The sequence below is a fragment of the Artibeus jamaicensis genome, unplaced genomic scaffold (assembly GCF_021234435.1).
Source record: "Artibeus jamaicensis isolate MK-2021 breed Jamaican fruit bat unplaced genomic scaffold, CSHL_Jam_final contig_415, whole genome shotgun sequence".
In the NCBI taxonomy this organism is placed as follows: domain Eukaryota; kingdom Metazoa; phylum Chordata; class Mammalia; order Chiroptera; family Phyllostomidae; genus Artibeus; species Artibeus jamaicensis.
The window spans coordinates 41,154,737-41,174,826 of record NW_026521823.1 but is presented as its reverse complement, the minus strand read 5'-3'; the positions used below and the strand labels follow the sequence as shown (position 1 = coordinate 41,174,826).

Sequence of the window (20,090 nt, the reverse complement as noted above, 5' to 3'; positions counted from 1 at the left end):
GAACCTACATCACCTCTTCAAAGCTGTTCTGTACTAAGAAATTAATTCTGAGTAGAACTGCGTCAATGTGGCCGGGATCAGCCGTAGTTCAGGTCGGACCGACTGCTCCACCCGCTGAGCCGAGCGAACTCTGGGTGGCAGTCGGACCTCCGTTGTGGCGGGGGCGCTTCTCCTTCGGGGTTGGGGCATTTCTGCGTGATCGTCATTTCCCCCATCCCGAGTCCATCAGGAAAGGACAGGAAACTGCTGCTTGTGTTACACACTTACTGCTAAGCCTGCCCGAGGCTGGAGAGAGTGTCTTTCCTTTGAGTCGCTCTGCCGTGTGTCGGTCCCTGTAGTTCTACACTAGGTCCTATGACCTGAGACATCACCCGAGCCTGCCGGTGAGAGAGGCAGTGGCTCTGCCTTCCCGGTTCACCTTGTTGCTGTGCAGACTCCTGGGTCTGCTGCTGGCTTCGCGTGTCCAAGTCACACTCGTGTGCCCTGATATGTGCATTATTTGTCTTCTTAAAAATATGTACGTGGCAGTTTTTTAGTCAATGCTAAAGGGATGCAGAAGTCAGGGGTGGGGGTGTGGCCACGTCCCCAAAGCAGAGCGGACCGACGACACAGCAAGTTCACACCCCGCCCGGCAGAGGGAGGGTCGGCCTGAGCCTTCAGGGGCCGCAGGGTCCCAGTGTCTTCCCTCTGCTCTTTCCAGTTTAATGTCGGCTGCCGGTGCCCTGAGGCCTTGTGGGTGGCCTGGGTGAATGATCATTTAGATTCAATCAAAAGACAGTGAGGCGTGAGATGAGATTCTAGCCTCAGGGCTGGGGGGTCATGTCCCAGAAGAGGGACTCCCATTCATCTTTTGGGCTGACGTTTCTAACCTGTATTTTTGTCCAAAACCTGATGTCATGGAGTAACCATGGTTCTCAACACCACATCTGTTACCATGGAAACAAGCCCCTCTCATGGTCAACAGCAAGCATGTCACCGCTGGGCCTCTGGGGAACCCACCCCAAACCCAGGCTTCCCTCCAGGGGCATGGCCGGGGTCCCCGTCCCGAGGCTCACCTGACGTCGTGCGTCTTAACCGCTCACCCCTGTGGTGGTCCAGGCTGCGCAGGGAGTGCAGCCCCCCACCAGCAGGAGAAGCAACACGGACAAGCTGGAGGCACAGTGCGCCGGCACGTCCCTGCACGCCGCCCAAGGCTACCAACCACACGCCCGCCGCCAGCCCAGGACGCCCGTGGCTTCTGTCTAATGAGGGTCCAGGCCTTGGCAGTGGGCTGTGGCAGCCAAGTCCCGGGACACCTGGAGGGAGGCAACCGTGCTTCCCCCCAAAGCTGTGGGGGGGCACTGGGGGCCTTCGGGGGACCATGGATACCAAGGTAATCCTTGAGGGAAGAGCAGATGTTGGGGGTCCCTCCATCCCAACACAGAGAGCCATCTCATTTCTCCTCCCGAAACTTCAGGCCTGGCTCTTCCCGATGTGAGGGTTTGTTCTTTTTTACGAACCTCATAGATTTGCCAGACGGTCATCGTGCTGTTCTTTGGTCACTCGTGCTTGTGGCCGGGACCCCCTTTTCTCGGACCGCCCTGGGCTGATCAGAGGCTTCTGAGACAGTGATGTCACCCAGCTTTCAACGGGTTCTAACTGGATCCGTTGGTCCCCAGAGGATGGGCTGGGGGGGGGGTGTCATATTGCCACTGTGTCACCGTTTTTCCACTTTACTGCGCTATAATTGACAAATTAAATCGTAAGTTGTTGAACATGTACCTTGTGAGCTGACATGTGTGCACACTGTGAAAAGTTCATTAACATACCCATTGCCTCGTGTATGTGTCAGTTTGGATGAGAACATTTATATTCTACTCTTCCAGCAACTTTTTAAATTATGCAGTACAACTTTATCAACTATATTCATCATGCTGTACATTGGACCCTCAGAACTTACACATCCTTTTTTAACTTTATTGTCGACACTGAAACAGATGTCCCCATTCTCTCCCCCGTGCCTTTGCCCACCTGCGCCCCTTCTCTCTGGCCCAGGTGCGTCTGTGCACCTGCCAGAATGGCCACTGTCAATAAACCAACAAACCGCAAGCACTGGAGGGGCCGTGGAGGAAGGGGAGCCCTGGGGTGCGGTGGGTGGGAATGCAGACGGGCGCGGCCACTGTGGAAAACAGTGTGGAGGGGCATCAAAAAATTAAAAATGGAGCTGCCTGTTGGTGCCCTTCTGGGAGTTTATAGTGAGAATCTGAAAAACACCAGTTTGAAAGAATACATGTACCCCTATGTTTACAGCAGCATTATTTAAAATAGTCAAGATCTGAAAACAGCCCAAGTGCCCACCAGTAGACGAAGAGATTAAAAAGCTGTGGTGCATTTTCACAAATGGAATCCTATTCGGCCGTAAAAAAGGAAATCTCGCCTTTTGCAACAGTGAGGATGGACCTGGAGAGCATTATGCTCAGTGCAGTCAGCGGGCAGAGTAGCCCTTACACATCTTAGAGCTGAACGTTTGAGCCCTTTGACCGTCACCTTCCTGATTTCCCTGCCCTCGCCCCTCAGCCCCTGGTACACACTTCTACTCTCTCTCTCTATGAGTTCACCTTTTGTTTGGAACTCACGTAGAAGTGATGCCATGTAATAGTTGCCTTTGTCTTTCTCTGTCGGATTAATCCCACTTGGCACAGGCCCTGAAGGTCTCTCTGAGTTGTCCTGGGTGGCAGGGTCTCCTCCATCTCGTGGCTGATGTGCTGCTTTGTGCGTGTGTCATCTGATTCAGCCACTCCTTTGCTGACAGACACTCAGGTGCCTTCTGCCTGGGCTCCTGGGACTCTGCCGCGGTGGACGTGGGGGTACAGAGTCCTCTTTCCATTTCCTTTAAACGTGCGCCCAGAGTGGGGTCACTGGGTCACACGGCAGCTCTGTCTTTAATATTTTTAGAAAGTGCCTATATGTTTCTAGATAGACGCTTCTGCCATCTTTCTAGAATAAACAATTCCATGAAACGTTTCTCACTGTTAATAATCCTCTTTATTTGAAGCATTGCCTTTCAGAAAAAGGCCCATGGTCTGAAAAAGCTGAAATATTTTTTTCCTGCAGTAGCAGATACCTGGCGACAGGAGCAATGAGAAAGCAGAATTCAATAAGTTATGTGTTACTTTCTGGAACCGACCTCTATTTTGCGGGTTTGATTTATGCCCCCAGCATCTTCACGGGTGCGACCTGTCAACAGCATTGTCCCCAAAACGATCCATCTCAGCTCCAGGAGACATGTGTTACCTCCTGCTGGCAGAAATTTTGCTGGAGGCAAAATTTGTGTCCGAAAATTAATTATTGATGATCTAGCTAATGAAAAGATCATATTTCAGACTCACGTGTGACTGTCTTTGCAGCCCATTGCAGGAGAGTGTATTCTGGCTGCAGAAATATTCCAGTTTACAGCGTCTGAGGAAAATGCAGGCACAATGACATTTGAACAGTGTGAGACCGTGCCAGTCACTTGGGGGTCAGCGACAGAAAGCCTCAGTTTTGATGTCGCCTAGACCCTGGTTGGAATTCGAACCTTCATGTTTCCTAGCTGGGTAACCTGGCATAAATTACTCGACATTCCTAATCCTCAAGCACAATCCTGGTGAATAGTGCAGTGGGTAAGCTGTATAGGCTAATATATCGCAGAGTCAGAAACATCATAATCCCCCACTAAGTGAAAGGATCATAGCTCGTAATTTATTACCGAGACGTTATGAAAATCGAGTTCCAGTTCACAGGTTATTTCTAAGCTGGGTGACTGAGACTTTCATATGGAAATCATGCTCTCTGTCTCAAACGAGGGGGCGGGGGAATGTGGCTTAACCCTGGCTGTGCCTCGTTATAAGACACGTCAGTCATGCCCTGGACCCTCACCATATGACTTCAACTTTAAGGAGAGAGAGAAGCAGATGTGATCAAGATGCAGTTTTGGAGGTTAGGATCCGTGGCTTCTGCTGTGGGCTGGGAGGGGGAGGGAGGGGCAGGGCACTAGGCACCCTCGGGTCCCTGGGACCTCTCGGCTCTGGCCTGGCAGTAATAGCACTAGTAGCAGTACTACTACTGGTAGTTAATATTCACTGGGTGCGTGTCGTGTGCTCAGTACACGGAGACCGTCCTGCCTGAGCTCTGTTTAGCCCGTGACACACAGTAGGTAAGAGGACGGTGTCAGCCCTGCAAGGGTCCCCATCTCAGCCCCGCCGGCTCTGTCACTTTAGGCTGGGTGTGCATTGAATTTAGGCCTCTGTTCTTGTCCCGCGAATGGAGAGCATGTGTGGTCCTTGCTCTTGTGGCCGAGGCCTTACAGTGAGTATGTGTGGGTCCAGGACCTGCCTCAGCACGGACACTCCTCACTGCCCTCCGAAGCGTCTCTCCGCGTGAGAACAGAGTCAGAACTGAGACGGGGCCCAGAGAAGTGGGCGCCGTCCCCCCGGGGTGGTGTGTGCGTCGTGCGGAACGAACTGAAGGCGGGTGGAGCACGGCCGCATCTTATCGCTGCTTCCTCTTTTCAAAGACATAAGCATTCTAACATGTCACTAACGAGAAGAAAAGAGGTGACACGTTATCTGATTACTGCACTCAGCTGACATGTATTTGCATAATTACCAAGTGAAAGGCAGTATTTATCTAGACTGTGTGACCCATGATCACTTAGGAAAAAGATATCTCTTTAAAAAATATTTATGCATTTTTAGAGAGGGTAAGGGAGGGAGAAAGAGAGGGAGGGAAACATCCATGTGTGGTTGCCTCTCACACGCCCCCCACTGGGAACCTGGACTGCAGCCCAGGCATGTGCCCTGACTAGGAATTGAACCAGCGACCCTTTGGTTTGCAGGTTGTTACTCAATCCACTGAGCCACACCAGCCAGGGAAGGAAAAAGATATCTTAGGCACTCAGTTTCACTCTGCCACTGTAACTTTGCAATTCAGTGTTTTTAAAAAAAATTAGTTAGTGCCCTGGCCAGTGTGGCTCAGTTGGTTGGAGCATTGTCCTATACACCAAAAAGGTTGTGGGTTTGATACTGGGTCAGGGCACATGCCCAGGTTGCAGGTTCGATCCCCGGCATAGCTAAAGAAGAAAGGGGGTAGATGAGTGAGGGACAACCTTCTTTAGCACCCACGAGACTGCAGAGGGCCCGTAGTGAGAGAACGTGCGACTCCTCCAATGACCAAAGGCATGTATCTTCTTTTGAACATAAGGAAAAATCACATTTTCAAATCAGCAATTTACAAAAGCAGATAATCGCAGATCTCAAAACATGACATTTCCGAGGCTTCGTTGGCCTTAGGCTAGGTATCGTTCTCCTACTTTGAAGCAGCGCGTCCTTTATCTAGAACCAGCACCAGCGGCCGGGCGCGGGGGTGCTCAGAACCCGTCACGGAAGGAAGGAGAGACGTTTACATCCTGCTCCCTTCGGCCGGCGCCGCGGGCGGTCCTCTCCCGGGCTTGCGGGAACGGCGCATCCCCTTTGCGGTGTACGTTTCGCGGTGGGTGTGAGACAGAGCCTTTCCCCAGCGATGCGAGGGACGGAGGGCGAGGGACCCGGTGTCTTGCTCTCTGGGAGCTCACGCTGTTCCACATTTTACAGTGCTGATTTGTTTTTCTTAAAAAAGACACTGAAATTATTATGATTATGACTCAGGTATAATTAGATGGAGTTCTTAATTTCCAGCAAATTAAAGCAACATTACTGCTAACATGACGATGATGACGATGATGATGATGATTTTTCTGGCAGAGCCGGGAAAGGCTCTGAAGCCTGAATAAACCTCTTTGTTCCCCAAACAGGAAAGCTTCACCGTTTAGGTGCACCAGCTGGGGAGGTTAACAGGGGCCAGGGTGCGAACTTTTTAGTCACATGTCATTGCCGGTGTCTGGGGAATTGTCCCCTATTTGTGTTCTAAATGGGCGCTCCATGGCGGTGGTGTCTGGGCCTCATGGGTATGGGCACGGGTTTGGAGAGGCACCGCTTCGCCCATGGGGTGTGAGGACAGCGCACCCCGCAGATTTTGCGTTATGGTTTCTTTTGTCTTCAGTGGCACTCACTTTCCTGTTGTGTGGAGTGGCACCACGAAGAGGCCGCCTTTGGATTTGCACTAAAATGGAAGTTAGCAGGGAGGGATCGCACTGTGTCCGACATTGCTGTCGGCAGCTAGAGGACGCGCGAGGAACTTAGTGGGCGCTCCAAAGAGGACATAGAACCGTAAAAAAGAGAACCAGTCGGAAATGAAGAGTACGGTATCTGAAACGAAGAGTCCACTAGGAAAAATCAACGGAAGAAGCAGACACTGAATCGGCCATTTAGAAGACAAGGTAGCAGAAAACACCCAATCAGAGCAGCAAAAAGAAAAATGAATTTAGAAAAGTGAGGATGGTTTAGGGGGCACCTGGGACATCAGGCATGACAAAATCCGCGTGTCAGGGGCACTGGAAGGGGAAGAGAGAGAGCAAGAGATTGTGAACCTACCTAAGAGATAGTAACTGAAAACTTCCTTCACCTGGGGAGGGTAAAAGACTCACAAGTCCAGGAAGCACAGGGAGTCCCAAAGAAGAGGCTCCCATGCAGATCCGCACCAAGTCACAGCGTAACTAAGACGGCAAAGATTTGCCCTGGCTGGTGTGGCTCAGTCGACTGAGTGCCAGCCTGTGAACCAAAGAGTCTCTGGTTCGATTCCCTGTCAGGGCACATGCCCGGGTTGTGGACCAGGTCCCCAGTAGGGGGCGCGTGAGAGGCAACCACATATTGATGTTTCTCTTTTTCCCTCACTCGCTCTCTCTCTAAAAATAAGTAAATAAAATCTTAAAAAAATAATAAAATGGCAAAGATTAAAGACAAAGACAGACTCTTAAGAGTAGCAAGAGAAAAGCAGTTAATTAGTTATAAGGGAGCTTCTAGAAGATGAACAGCCGGTATCTCAACAGAAACTTCCCAGGGCACGAGGGATTGACAAAAATATTCAAAGTGATAAAAAACAAGGACCTTCAACCTCGATGACTCTACCCAGCAAAGCAGTCATTTAAATTTGAAGGAGAGCCCTGCCTGGTGTAGCTCAGTGGATTGAGTGTGGGCCTACGAACCAGAGTATGGTGGTTCAATTCCCAGTCAGGGCACATGCCTGGATTGCGGGCCAGTTCCCAGTGGAAGACACACGAGAGGCAACCACACATTGATATTCTCTCCCTCTCTCCTTCCCTTCCCCTCTAAAAATAAATAAATGAAATCTTTTTAAAAACTGAAGGAGAAATAAAGAGCTTTCCAGAAAGCTGAGGTAGTTCATCGTCACCAAACCATGATTATAGGAAAGGTTAAAGCAACTTTCTTCAAGAAGAAGAAAAGAAAAAAAAGAGATATAAGTATGATTCAAACTGGCAATAACTACATACCCTTCAATAATCACTTGAAGTGTAAATGAATTTAATGTTCCGATCAGAATGCACAGTGAGGCTGATGGATAAGAAAGCAAGACCCCGTGTGTGTGCTGCCTACAAGGAGACCTGCTGCAGGTTAGAAGTCACTCGGACTGAAAGGGAAGGGCCGGGGACATTTTATGTCCAGGAAGGAAAAGGCTGAGGAGCAATACTGATACCAGACAAAATAGACTCTAAAATGAAGGCTGGCATGAGACACAAAGAAGGACACTCCATGGTGACAACTGGTGAAGGCGTGACTCTAACGAGAAGGTACAAATCTCATAAACATTTGTGCGCAAAACCGAGGTGCAGCAAGACGTGCAAAGTAAGTATCGTTGAGAACTTAAAGGGAGAGACAGACAGTAACACGGCCGTCGAAGGGGCTGTCACTTCGTTTCTGTGAATGGGTAGGGGTTCCCGAGAGAAAATCAGCGGGAAAACCTTAGCTTGAGTGACACGTGAGACCGAATGAGTTTAATCAGCAGTTCTGAATAGCAGCTCCTGAACTTAGGCATGGAGAAGTCATGACAAATAACCTGGACATCAAAGGGCAAGTAACCAAACTGCTTCCTAACTGAAGTTACTGTTGAACCGAGGTAGCCATGTCATTTGCAAAGTAACTTTTGAAAATAACGTGCAAATACTAACCTCTTTTTATTCCTCTTAGATATGGACGTTGTACCTTGTGTTTGCAGATACCTGGAAAATGATAAATCCATTTCCTTTGTTGAAGGGGGAAAAAAAAACTTCACTAGTATTACTAAATCATAATGGCATCGTCATTGTTACTGAGGTAATTGTGAGTCGCATGATGCTTAATAGTTAAAAAGTGCACTAACACTAATCTTTGTGGGCTTTTCTGTTGGTCTGTTTGTGCTTTCAGAGACAGAAGGAAAGCGCGTGGCATGAAGCATGGCTCAGTTTTACTACAAAAGAAACGCCAATGCCCCCTACCGAGACCGCATCCCTCTGCGCATCGTCCGGGCGGAGTCGGAGCTCTCGCCGTCCGAAAAGGCCTATTTGAACGCCGTGGAAAAGGGGGATTATGCCAGTGTCAAGAAGTCCCTGGAGGAAGCGGAAATTTATTTCAAAATCAATATCAACTGCATCGATCCTCTCGGAAGAACTGCTCTGCTGATTGCGATAGAGAATGAGAACTTGGAGCTCATCGAATTGCTCTTGAGTTTCAACGTCCACGTGGGGGACGCCCTGCTCCACGCCATCAGGAAAGAAGTCGTGGGCGCCGTCGAGCTGCTGCTGAACCACAAGAAGCCCAGCGGGGAAAAACAGGTACGTGCGAAAATACGGGTTTTCACTCATTGTTCCCTGCAGAAGGCTCCTAGAGAGCTTCACCTCCCCCGATCAGGGGTGTCCAACCTTGTGGTGTCTCTGGGCCACACTGAAGAAGAGTTGTCTCGGGCCACATGTTAAATGCATTGTCACATGTAATCACAAAAAACCTCATTGTGTTTTACGTACGTTTATGATTTTGTGTTGGGCCACATATCACAGCCGTCCTGGGCCGCGTGCGGCCGCCGGGCTGCAGGTTGGACCCCCTGCAGGTATTAGTAGAAGCACTGAAATCAGGACCATTGTGGTGGAAAACTGTGAAGTGCAAGTTCATACCCTCCCACACCGGCTGCCGGCGCCGCCGGCACCTCTCCCCGGGCAGATGAGACCGCGAGTGAGGACGGACCGAAGCAGGGTGCCCCAGGTTGGCTCCTTCACCCCGGAAGCATTTCTGTGTGACGCGCAGCACAGACGGTGTTCGGGACCCTTCTGTGTGTCTGTGGCTGTTTTCCTCCTGCCTGTCACCGGCTCACAGGCTGCGGGCGCCGGCCAAATTCTCTCGGTATGTTTCTGTTTAAACTGTTTGCCGATCTGGAGAGTGTGTCGGATTTTGGTGCCGATCTTTTTAGCCCACCCCAGGGGAGCCTCTGATATTTTAAATGTTTAAAAAGATGACTGGAAAATAACTGAACTCGACTGCAAACTTAATATCAGATGTATTAAGGACGAAATGGTAAGTTACATCTTATCATTAGTAGAAAATAAACTAAAATGTCCCACACTGTGATTTTTTCCCCTTGGTAATCTCCCCGTTTTTGCCCCTAAGGAAGTAGAGGAATCCTAGTCAGCAGTGACTAGGGAACCTGCTCTTGTCTTTCCGGATCCTTCCCTCGGCTTCCGCCCTGTGTCACCCCCTCTCCTTCCACCCCGCGCCCCTCGCTTCCCTGCATCAGGCCCGTCTCACTAATTGCAGAGACATTGACTGTCCTGCAGGGGCTCACAATTTGCCTTTTAAAGTAAAATCTTAGTGAAGGTGAGTGTCGTTACGGCTCTCTCCATTTCTGCCCTCTTTGGCGATGCACAAATCTCTGTTTCTGAAAGTGATACACTCTTAGGAGACACGTTCTTTTTAAGCAGTGATTTTCAGGCAGTGTGCCGAAAAAGTTTTGAAAACAGGCAGTACCTGACTACTTAGTCAGGGGCACTGACCTCTTTTCCCTTAAACTGTCAAATTTAAAAAAATGACACCAGCCAACACAACAGGAACTGTCTGGTGTGAATGCCCTTGAACCACAAATGTGTGGGTCATATAATAGTGTTGCCTCTTATTGGTCATGTTGCGTAATAAGGTTGCATCTCATTGGTTAATTCTTGGTAGCAGAAATCCTTATATACAAGTGTAGGCACCTGGCTTTTTAAAATGCCACTTAGAAGCAAAATGGGTAGGCAATTACTATTATTTTTTTTGTAAGTCAATCAAAATGATACCTGTTTGGTCTTTTTTTGTTGTTAGATGAACAAAAAATATATTTTTGGGTGTGCTGCAGAATTTCAGTAATGAGTTTGTGTGTGCCATGAGAGGGAGGGGTCGAAGACCACCGACGTAAAGCAGGCTCTGCCGCAGCCACTGTGGTCTCGCCTTCCCCGGAGCCTCGCACCGGACTCCTCGCTGTTCTCAGGAGAGGGACTCTGGCCCGTGTCTCCTGGAGAACTGCCGCCGTTTCTCAGAAGCCCGCCTTCCCCGGTTCACCGGTTGCCTCCACTCACCCCTTCCGCCTCCCTGACCCCCGCCTGTGACCGAACAGCAGTCCACAGTGACAGCGCCTCTGTGCTGCTGCTTCGCTGGCTTTCTGTTGTTTGATTCCTGTCCAGGTGTCTGCGTGTGACCTTCCTGTCGCATTGCTGAGCTTTACCGATAGAAAAACGTCCTTGTCCGATCCGTCCTTTCAAAGTTGTATGAACCTGGGTGGGGTACACAGGTGGTTGTAATTCTTTTATGTTTATGTTTATTTTTATTTTTATTGTTGTTCGAGTACAGTTTTCTGCCTTTTACCCCCATCCCAGCCCCCCCCCCAACCCTCCCCACCTCCCTCCCATTGCTACCCCCACCCTTGTCATTGTCCATGTGTCCTTTATATTTGTTTCTGCAAACCCTTCCCCTTTCCCCCTGAAACTCCCTCCCCCCTCCCCTCTGGTCACTGTCAGCCTGTTTTCTCTTTCAGTGTCTTGGTTATATTTTGCTTGTTTGTTTGTTTTGTTGTTTAGGTTCCTGTCAAAGGTGAGATCATATGGTATTTGTCTTTCACTGCCTGGCTTATTTCACTCAGCATAATGCTCTCCAGTTCCATCCATGCTGTCACAAAGGGTAGGAGCTCCTTCTTTCTTTCTGCTGCATAGAATTCCACTGTGTAAATGTACCATAGTTTTTGGATCCATTCATTTACTGATGGGCACCTAGGTTGCTTCCAGCACTTGGCTATTGTGAATAGGGGATTGTAATTCTAATGACGTATGTGACATCCTACCCCAGGTGTCCACCACGGGGATGTGGGGCACTTAGGAGTGACCAGGCGTCCGTCTTTATCTGTGGAAGTTCAGGTGCAGCCCCGCAGTGCCCTGGGGCTTTTGGAGTTCCTCCCACAGTCCCACCCCTGAAGTAACTGCGTTTTCCAGCGACGATGGCCTCGCATTGTACACCCTGTCTTCGTGTGTCTGCAGAGGCCACTGTAAGACAGACGTTGTGATGAGGGTCTATTTTAGATTGCAGTAAGTCTGCCAAACAATTGCTATTAAATCTGTACTTCTCGTTAATTACAAAGTAGCCTCCGTGGTGGCGGTCTGGACAGCGCACTGGCCATGCATTTCAGTGTGTCTCTCGGCGGCGACATTTGTGCTGGCCAGAGCGACCTGGTGCCTGGGGAGGGCGTCTGTCGTTACAGGGTGTTTGTTAGAAGACGTTAAACTTTCGAGCTCAGCTCTCATCTTGCAAGTGAGCCCTGGCTCCTTCGAGGCACTTGATCTAAACTGTGCTTATTAATAAAAGGCAGGACAGGTTTGAAATCTGCCAAGAGCCAGAAATACTGCAGGCCATGTGTTTCTGGAAGATGTCTCTTGTCTCAGGGGCTGGCCAAAGATGTTCCTTTTCTATTGGTACATTTTAGAATCCAGTCCTCTCCCGGGAAGGCACTGGAAATGCACAAAAAATGGTGTCTTTTTGTTTGAGCTTTATGCTTTTGCAAGAGCAAATCCAGTCTACCCACCTCTGAGACCTGGTATGTCGCACGGTGAGCGTGCGGCTGACACAGCGCACCAGGCAGACGGTGCACGGCACACAGAACGTGTCCTTGGACCTGGAGGGGCCCGCTGCATGGGAGCCCGGCTGCAGGCCTGTGATTTACGTAGGCGGCGCGGCCCCGAGCACAGCCGGCCTCTTCTGGAACAGGCCTCCATAAATCGCCGCTGTGCAGTTGCCAGCTCTGCTCCGGACAGGAATCTTTCCTCTCATCAACTGCTCCTTGAAAGTCATTTTGCCTATTAATATAATTGCCTAGTTCTCAGTCCCGTGGGCATCCCCCGAGGACCCCGGGACATGCAGCCATTGATTTGGAGAGGTCGCTAAGCCGGGTGTTGAAACCTGAGGGCAATAATATCCCAGTGGACAAAACACACATAACTCATCACAGAATGACTCAGGACAGAGGATCTCACAGAAAAACCATGCCAGTGTGACTATTAGACACCTAGAGTTTAGAGTGTGACAACTGTAGATTAGGTTGTTCTTCCTTTCTAAATCTGTCACGTAGGAATGTCTTTCTCTGGAAGAAGGTTCAGGTTTGATGGTGGCCTGACAGCACGGGTGTGGCCTGAGGTGTCAGTGGCCGTGTGGTCGCATTGGCCCGGGGAACATCCGGGCCCCCCCACGGGGCCGGCCAGGTGCTGGGCTCTGGGTGCGGAGGTGTCGTCCCAGTTCTCCGGAGTCTTCCCGTCCGGTTGTGGACAGACAGGAAAATACCGTGGGAGTAGGGTCACCTTTGTGGTCACACCGGGAAAGGTGAGAGTGAAGTGCGTTCTCGGGTGATTGTGGATTTGAACAAACCGGACCTGGCGAATACCACCTGGGACCCAGGGGAGGGGCCCGCGGGGACACAAGGAGAAGGGCCCGAGGAAAAGAGAGGAAGGAGGGCTTCCACCTGGGAACGGTGACGCCGGTGACTGGCACAGATGCTGTGTGAGAGGGGTCAAGGACCCGACTGGAACTACTCACGTGTCGATGCACTGAACTGCAGCAGGAGGAAATCAGACCCTTGGGACTTAAGAAATGGGTCTGGGGTCCATGCATCAGTGAGAGTGAGGACATCGAAGCACACAAAACCGGCGTCTTCCTGTCATTCCGACATTCTCTCTCCTTTCCCTCGTATATTGTTTAAATGTTTGTGGTTGGTAGTATCTTAAAAGATGTTCTCAGTGGAGGATTTAATGAAGATATTTGGGCTTTGCCTGTTGGGCCTAGAACCTTAAATCTTTCCTTCCATATTTAATGTAGACCCTCAGATCAAAGCCTTTTTATTTTTATTATCGAAAAATGGAGAAAGAAGTAATTAATTTGGTTCATGTAGGAGACAGGTGGAGAACGGGTGTTTCTGAACACAAGTCAGGAAAAGGAAACCTTGTGTGTTTTTACTGGGACGACTTCCTTGCCAGGCTCATTACTCTGAGAATCTCTGATAATTTTACTGAGCCTTTCTTTAACATTTTTCACACCTTCTGTCTAGGCAGGAAATAATTGAGTGGCTTTTGAGCCCTTTTTTCCCCTAGTCTGCTGAGTGGCTACTTGACTTGTCGTTCTTTCCAGCAGACCTTTCTCTTTGAGGTCTTCTGAAGCCAAGTCGATTCCAGTTTCAGCTGCTTCGGTGGACGCTTATCAGAGACAGAACTTTCTCCTCCTCCTCCATCTGAGTCCCCAGTGGGCTGGTGGAAACTCGGATGCTCCGTCCCACCCAGAGAGCCTGGCACAGTAGGTCTGGGGCAGGACCCTGTTTGCATTTCCAACGAGCCCTCCCTCGCCCTGCACCGCCCCCCCCACCCCCGGGAAGCGCTGGTCAGGAGACAGCATGCTGAGACCAGCTACCTTCGAGGGTGCTGTGAGTTGTAGGGCCGCGTGGCTGCTGTCGGCCCCACGCAGACGGGAGTCATGTGCACCGTTGGTTAATCATCCTCATTTAGGGTGCCAGGTAGGTCGACGTAGAAGAGTCTGTAGGTGCCTATGTCAGGCTGTGTCTCTGTGCGGAGCGCGATGAGGCCACTTACAGTTTTGTTGCTCAATAAACACGAAGGCAGAGCTTAACGTTGGGAGGGGGGCGGAGACATCCCGACTCCAGCCCGTCGGCCATTTATTTCCTAACAGGACAGTCTCGGAGTCGCTCACAGCCTGGGAGTCTTGGCAGTCAGTTAGGATTATGGTATTAATAGACTTGCTTTTTAAAGTCTCCTGGTGGTCAGATTCTGTAATCGTGCTTTATAAAGAAATGTGATTAACAGCTCAATATGCTATTATCACTCATTATGCTACCATAGCTGTCCTTCTGTTGACAAACAAATACACTAAGAACATAATATAGGACGACAAGATAAGGTTAAGCCTTGGCAATTTACCCGCTACAGTGCGTAAACATTTTTATGTTTTATCTGAAAAATACAATCCTTGGCAATAGAAACCTTGCAAAGATCTTAGAGCATTCAGGAGAATTTAATTCAGTTTACTCTGCTTTTTTAAAATTTCAGTGCCCATAGGGGATCTAAGAAATAGTTTCAGTGCATTTGCTGACACAGTTTGCGGCTCTCGAAACGGCACCTGTTAGGTGATCAGACTGTCCTGGAGCCCAACGCAGGGGCTGGCACCAGCCAGCTAATGCGAACGAGCTTCCAGCCCAGCGTGGGCCCTGCCGACTGAGATGAGGAGGTCATTTCACTGCTCTGGGTGCTAATGCGTACAGCTCTTCTGCTCCGGCTGCCGGCACATAACTGTGTTCTTTGGACAGTCTGAAATTTTCAGGTTGAATCCAATGACCTTGTGCTCTAATACTCATATCTACCCCACCCCCCATTTACTCCAAACTCTGGCATTCCTCTGGTTTTTCTCACCGGCCTTCTGAAGAGCGGTTTGCTTCCTGGAACCCTGAGGGCCGCGGTGGCCCGGCAGGACTGTCGGCGGAGACCGCCAGCGTGCTCCCGGCTTTGGAGCTGCCCTTTGCAGGCTGAAAATGCTTCCTCCTCCTTAGCGCGTAGCCAGCTGGGGTTACCCCTTTCCGTTTGTTTTTGTTGCCTCTGGGGTAGTCACAGTGCAGGACCCTAAATGCGTGGGTGATCGCCACCCTAGGGGCCATAAAAATTGAGAGAGAACAGGTGGGAGAGAGAGGGGTGGGGCATTACAGTAAAGCATTAAAGGTGTTCGTCCCCCAGAATGGACATCAATTGTAAGACATAACTAGATAAATGATCAGTTACGGTTTCTTTACACTTTTCACATAAACTATCATAGGGGAGTGGTTTACAATATTGTCTAAGGTCACCTTTCCTATGAGAAAGCTGAAAATCACCCACACGTGTGATCTTTATAGCACAGAGTGGTAACCAATGTAAAATACTCTGATTAAAAAGTTCTTTGAATGTGCTGAAATGGAATCTTCTCCCAATGTCACAACAGGGAGTTTAAAAGCTATTATCATATAACGTAGACTGGATTTAGTTAGCATGAAAATGGCAGTCATTAGAGATTCTGAATAATTCTGGCCTAAATGAGAAAGTTTTAAAAGGTGAACTGTGTCGCACCATTTAAATAATAAAGTGGCCAATCTGACTCATAAAATAATGCACTATTTTATCTCCTTGGTCACTTTGACATTTCATTCCCTTGCAGGACATTTGGTCCTGTCAGAAATGTCCACAGAGACGTCTGGCCCCCACCAAATGGTCCCTCATCGTGGGTCCAAAACACCCAGGGTCCACGCTGACTCGTTTGCCTCGTCCCACGTGCCATGAGTGGCAGTGCTTGGGATGCGAGAAGGGTTACTGTCGGTGATACAGCCGCAGCACAGTTATCGGGCCAATAAAACAGTGTTTTGTATGCACTGATTCTGCAACCCCTGCGTGTGAGTTCACTTGTAGATAATGGGCTGCGTCAGCCCCGGGAAATGCTCTGACGGGGCCAAAGGAGCGTTTGGCATGGGGCCAACCTGCTCGTGGATATTTTGGAGGCCAAATTTCCAGGACTTTTGGATCAAATGTTCCTGTAGGTGTGGGGGGCAGAACTAGGTGTTCTCTAATCTTTTATTCTTCTCAAAGACCAACAAATTATGGAAAAAATAGTAATTCCTCTGGAACATGTTCTCTTGCTCTTTCCTCTCAGCTTACCACACTTACTATGTAATTTTAAAAGTACATCACTAAACATGTTCCGAACCTGTAAGAATAAAAGGTTATTAATCTCTTCTGAAAATCAAATGAAAAAAAAAAAGCAAGAAGACAGAAGCTCTAAGCGCTCAGTCACTTTCATCCCTCAGTCAGGAAATGCGTGGCAGGAGCCTGTTCTCCACTCTCGGACAGAGAAACTGAGGCACATAGGTTTTCTTTTTTTCAGTCTTCACTGGAGGATCTGTTCATTGACCTTAGAGAGAGAGGAAAGGACGGAGGCAGGGAGAGAGAAACAGCCATCGTTGCCTCTGCACCACCCCAACCAGGGATCAGACCCACAGCCCAGGACTGTGCCCTGGCCACATTCCCAGGGACTGGGGATCCAGCTGTGACCAGGATCCAGGTGTACGGGACAGCGCTCCAGCCAACTGAGCCACCCGGCCAGGGCAACACATGTAGGTTAGACTGAAGGAAAAGGTATAATGAAGAAGGCCGAGAGAGAGAGATTTGAGAATGTAAGTCTTGTTTTGTCTTATAATCTCGGTCTTTTGAGCCTTGACTTTCTCATAAATAAGAGTGGATCACAGTCCCTGCTCACCAGGGACGTTCAAGGTGAAGTGGTTCACAAACTCAAGTGCCTGGAGTGAAGAAAGCTGTTTCTGGAAGTCCCGCCACCTCGATCCCATCGGAACATGTCACATTTATTAGTTTTAATTTAATTTAAAATGCACATGTGCTTTGAAGAGGCTAAATATTTCTTAAAACAAATGCATTGTGATATATGTTATTTTGAAGCGTGAGTTTATGTAAAAAAAGAGTAAAACTAACCTTTCAAATATGAGCTTCGGTGAAGTCTTTTGGGGTGGTTATATTTATTAAAATCCCCCCACTCCATCATAAATGTTGGGATTAAATCTGAAAATAACATGTTGGTAAATAATAAACCAATCGGACTTCCTTAAATATAGTACTGAAATAATCATTAAGAAGTAACAATGAGTCATTTTATCATTGTAATTAATAGAACAGGTAAGGTGTTAATATAACTGGGAATATTAAAGCATATGTATTATAATTAGAATGTCTCATAACCATGGCAGAGGTAGAAGAGGGTGAAGGGGATAAATGCTGGTGGCAGGAGACTTGACCTTGGGTGGTGGACACACAGTGTACAGGTGATGTATTCCAGAATCGTATGCTTGAAACCCGTATAATTTTATTAACCAAGACCAGCCCAATAAATTAAGTAACAGTTTTAGAAAATAAAAAATGCCCTCTTCTATTAGCTTACAATATTTACTTATTCTCTGATTAGAGGCGAAATAAGGAAAGTTTTATTGCTTCTGACCACAAGAAAATAAGGATTTATGAAGTATAGCATTTTAAGTATTTTGAAAACCCATTTTGCAAGCGTTTAGAAAGAAAGAGCTCTCTCATTTATCTTTCTGCAATAATTTTCTGGGACTTCTAGTCAAGATGGAGGTACAGGGAGACAGGCTTTACCTCCTTGCACAACCACAAAACGAATTACTACTAAATCTCAAAACAACACCCAGACCTGTCAGAAAACCAGACTGTCTGGAAGTCCAAGAACCAAGGATTTAAAACAGCCACACTCCTCCAGATGGGTAGGAAGGAGAGGCAGAGACAGGACGGAGAGGCAGCAGCAGTGGCGGAATGGGTGTGGGCTACCCCACATTCACGTGTGGTGGACAAAAACTGGGGGGGGAGACCTGGGAAGCAAGTGTTCCCAGCCCCAGGCCAGACTGTAGAGCCCAGGGTTCCAGCACCAGGAGGAGAAATCTCCATAACTTCTGGCTGTAAAGACCAGGAGGGGTGGGATGGCAGAAGAGACTGCAGGATTCAGGAAGCTTCACTTAAAGGGCCCGCACAGTCTTAAAACATAGGCAAACCCACCCAGTCTGGGATTCAACACCAGAGAAACAGCTGGAAGAGCACCAGTCACACACGGGGAGTAGGTGAGACGACTGGAAATGGGGAGCGTGCCAGGCCAACCCCCAGAAGCCAGGCAGCAGCACAGTCTCCTCTCTGAGCGCCCCCCCCAACAGGGGCACAAAGCAGTGGTGCGGGTGCCCCACCCTGGTGATTACCTGAGGCTCCGCCCCACTCAGTTTACAGGTGCCTTTTGCAGGGAGTCAAAGCAGCTCTACCTAATACTCAGAAACAAACACAGGGAGGCCGCCAAGTTGAGGAGACAAAGAAACATGGCCCAAAGGAGAGAACAGAAGAAAGCCCCAGAAAAAGAACTAAACAAAATGGAGGCAAGCAACCTATCAGATGCAGAGTTCAAAACACTGGTGATCAGGATGCTCAAATACCTCACTGAGTTTGGCAACAGCATAAAAAAGACCCAGGAACACAGGAAGTCTACACTAAGTGAAATGAAGAAAAATTGACCGAGAACCAATAGTGAAGGGAAGAAAGCCAGGATGGATTCAGATTAATGATTTGGAACATAAGGAAGGAACAAACATTTAAGCAGAACAGAAAGAAGAGACAAGAGTTAAAAAAAAGAGGCTAGTATAGGAAGACTCTGCGACATTTCCAAATGTGCCAACATCCGAACCACAGGAATGCCAGAAGGGGAAGAGGAAGAGCAAGAAATCGAAAACTTATTTGAAAAATAGTGAAAGAAGACCTCCCTAATTTACCCAAGGAAATAGACATACAAGTCCAGGAAGCACAGAGAGTCCCAAACAAGTTGGGCCCAAAGAGGACCACACCAAGACACATCATAATTAAAATGCCAAAGGTGAGAGATAAAGAGAGAAACTTCAGAGCAGCAAGAGAAAAGCAGAGAGATATCTACAAAGGAGTCCCCATAAGGCTGTCAGCTGATTTCTCAAAAGAAACCTTGCAGGCAAGAAGGGACTGGAAAGAAGTATTCAATGTGATGAAAGGCAAGGACCTACATCCTAGATGACTCTCTCCAGCAAAGTTATTCATTCAGAATGAAAGGGCAGATAAAGTGCTTCCCAGACAAGGTAAAGCTAAAGGAGTTCATCACCACCAAGCCCTTATTATATGAAATGTTAAAGAGTCTTATTTAAGAAAAAGAAGATCAAAACTATGACCTTTAAAAAGGCAACAAATTCATAACTATCAACAACTGAATCTAAAAAACAAAAGCAAGCTAAGCAAACAACCAGAACAGGAACAGAATTATAGACATGGAGAGCATTTGGGGGTTAGCAGCTGGGAGGTGGCAGGGGGAGAATGGGGGAAGAGGTGCAGGGATTAAGAAGCATAAGTGGTAGGTACAAAATAGACAAGGGGATGTTAAGAATACTACAGGAAATGGAGAAAACAAAGAACTTACATGCATGACCCATGGACATGAACTAAGGGGGGACTGCTGGAGGGAAGGGGGTACTGGGCAGAGGGGTGCAGAGGGGGAAATTGGGACAACTGTAATAGCATAGTCAATAAAATATACTTAAAAATAATTCTCTGGACCAATTAACTTGTAGATATGCCAGTGTTCCAAGTTGTTCTTGTTTGAATCATGTGCTGGAAACACTTAACATTTCCACACTGAGTTTTAAGCCCACATAGAATGCGCCCTTCTGAGAGAGTGAGTGTTCACCCTGCCCAGGAGTGGGTGGTTTGGGGAGGGTAAGAGGATATTGTAGTTGCCAGTTTATCAACAGGATGCTTAACCGTTCTCCCCTCAAGTGAGATCACGATGGGTGAGTGCAGTGGGTTTCACTTTGCCTTGTCTCCACCCGCTCACTGTTCGGTTCCTGCTTGGTTTCCGGAGCCTCCGAGGGGAAGTCTGTAGATTTGTTTGAACTGGAGGAGGATCAATTGTTAAGCAGCACTAGCACCATCAGATACAAATGTGAATTTTTAATACAAGAATTGATGAATAAAGTAGAAATTAGAAATAACTATGTAGACACTTATTGAGACTTTAAGTGTATTTCCCACTATCCAA

At 48.4% G+C, this 20,090-nt stretch overlaps 1 protein-coding gene across 1 annotated transcript in view; it reads left to right on the top strand.

Annotated features, from left to right (window-relative positions):
* The window catches only part of TRPC4 (transient receptor potential cation channel subfamily C member 4), a 99,309-nt gene that overhangs the window by 13,283 nt on the left and 65,936 nt on the right, over positions 1-20,090 (top strand). The window contains exon 2 of the mRNA XM_053665644.1: positions 8,316-8,722. Coding sequence (XP_053521619.1) covers positions 8,345-8,722 — 378 coding nt within the window. The 5' untranslated portion in view covers positions 8,316-8,344. The remainder of the gene's footprint in view (positions 1-8,315; positions 8,723-20,090) is intronic.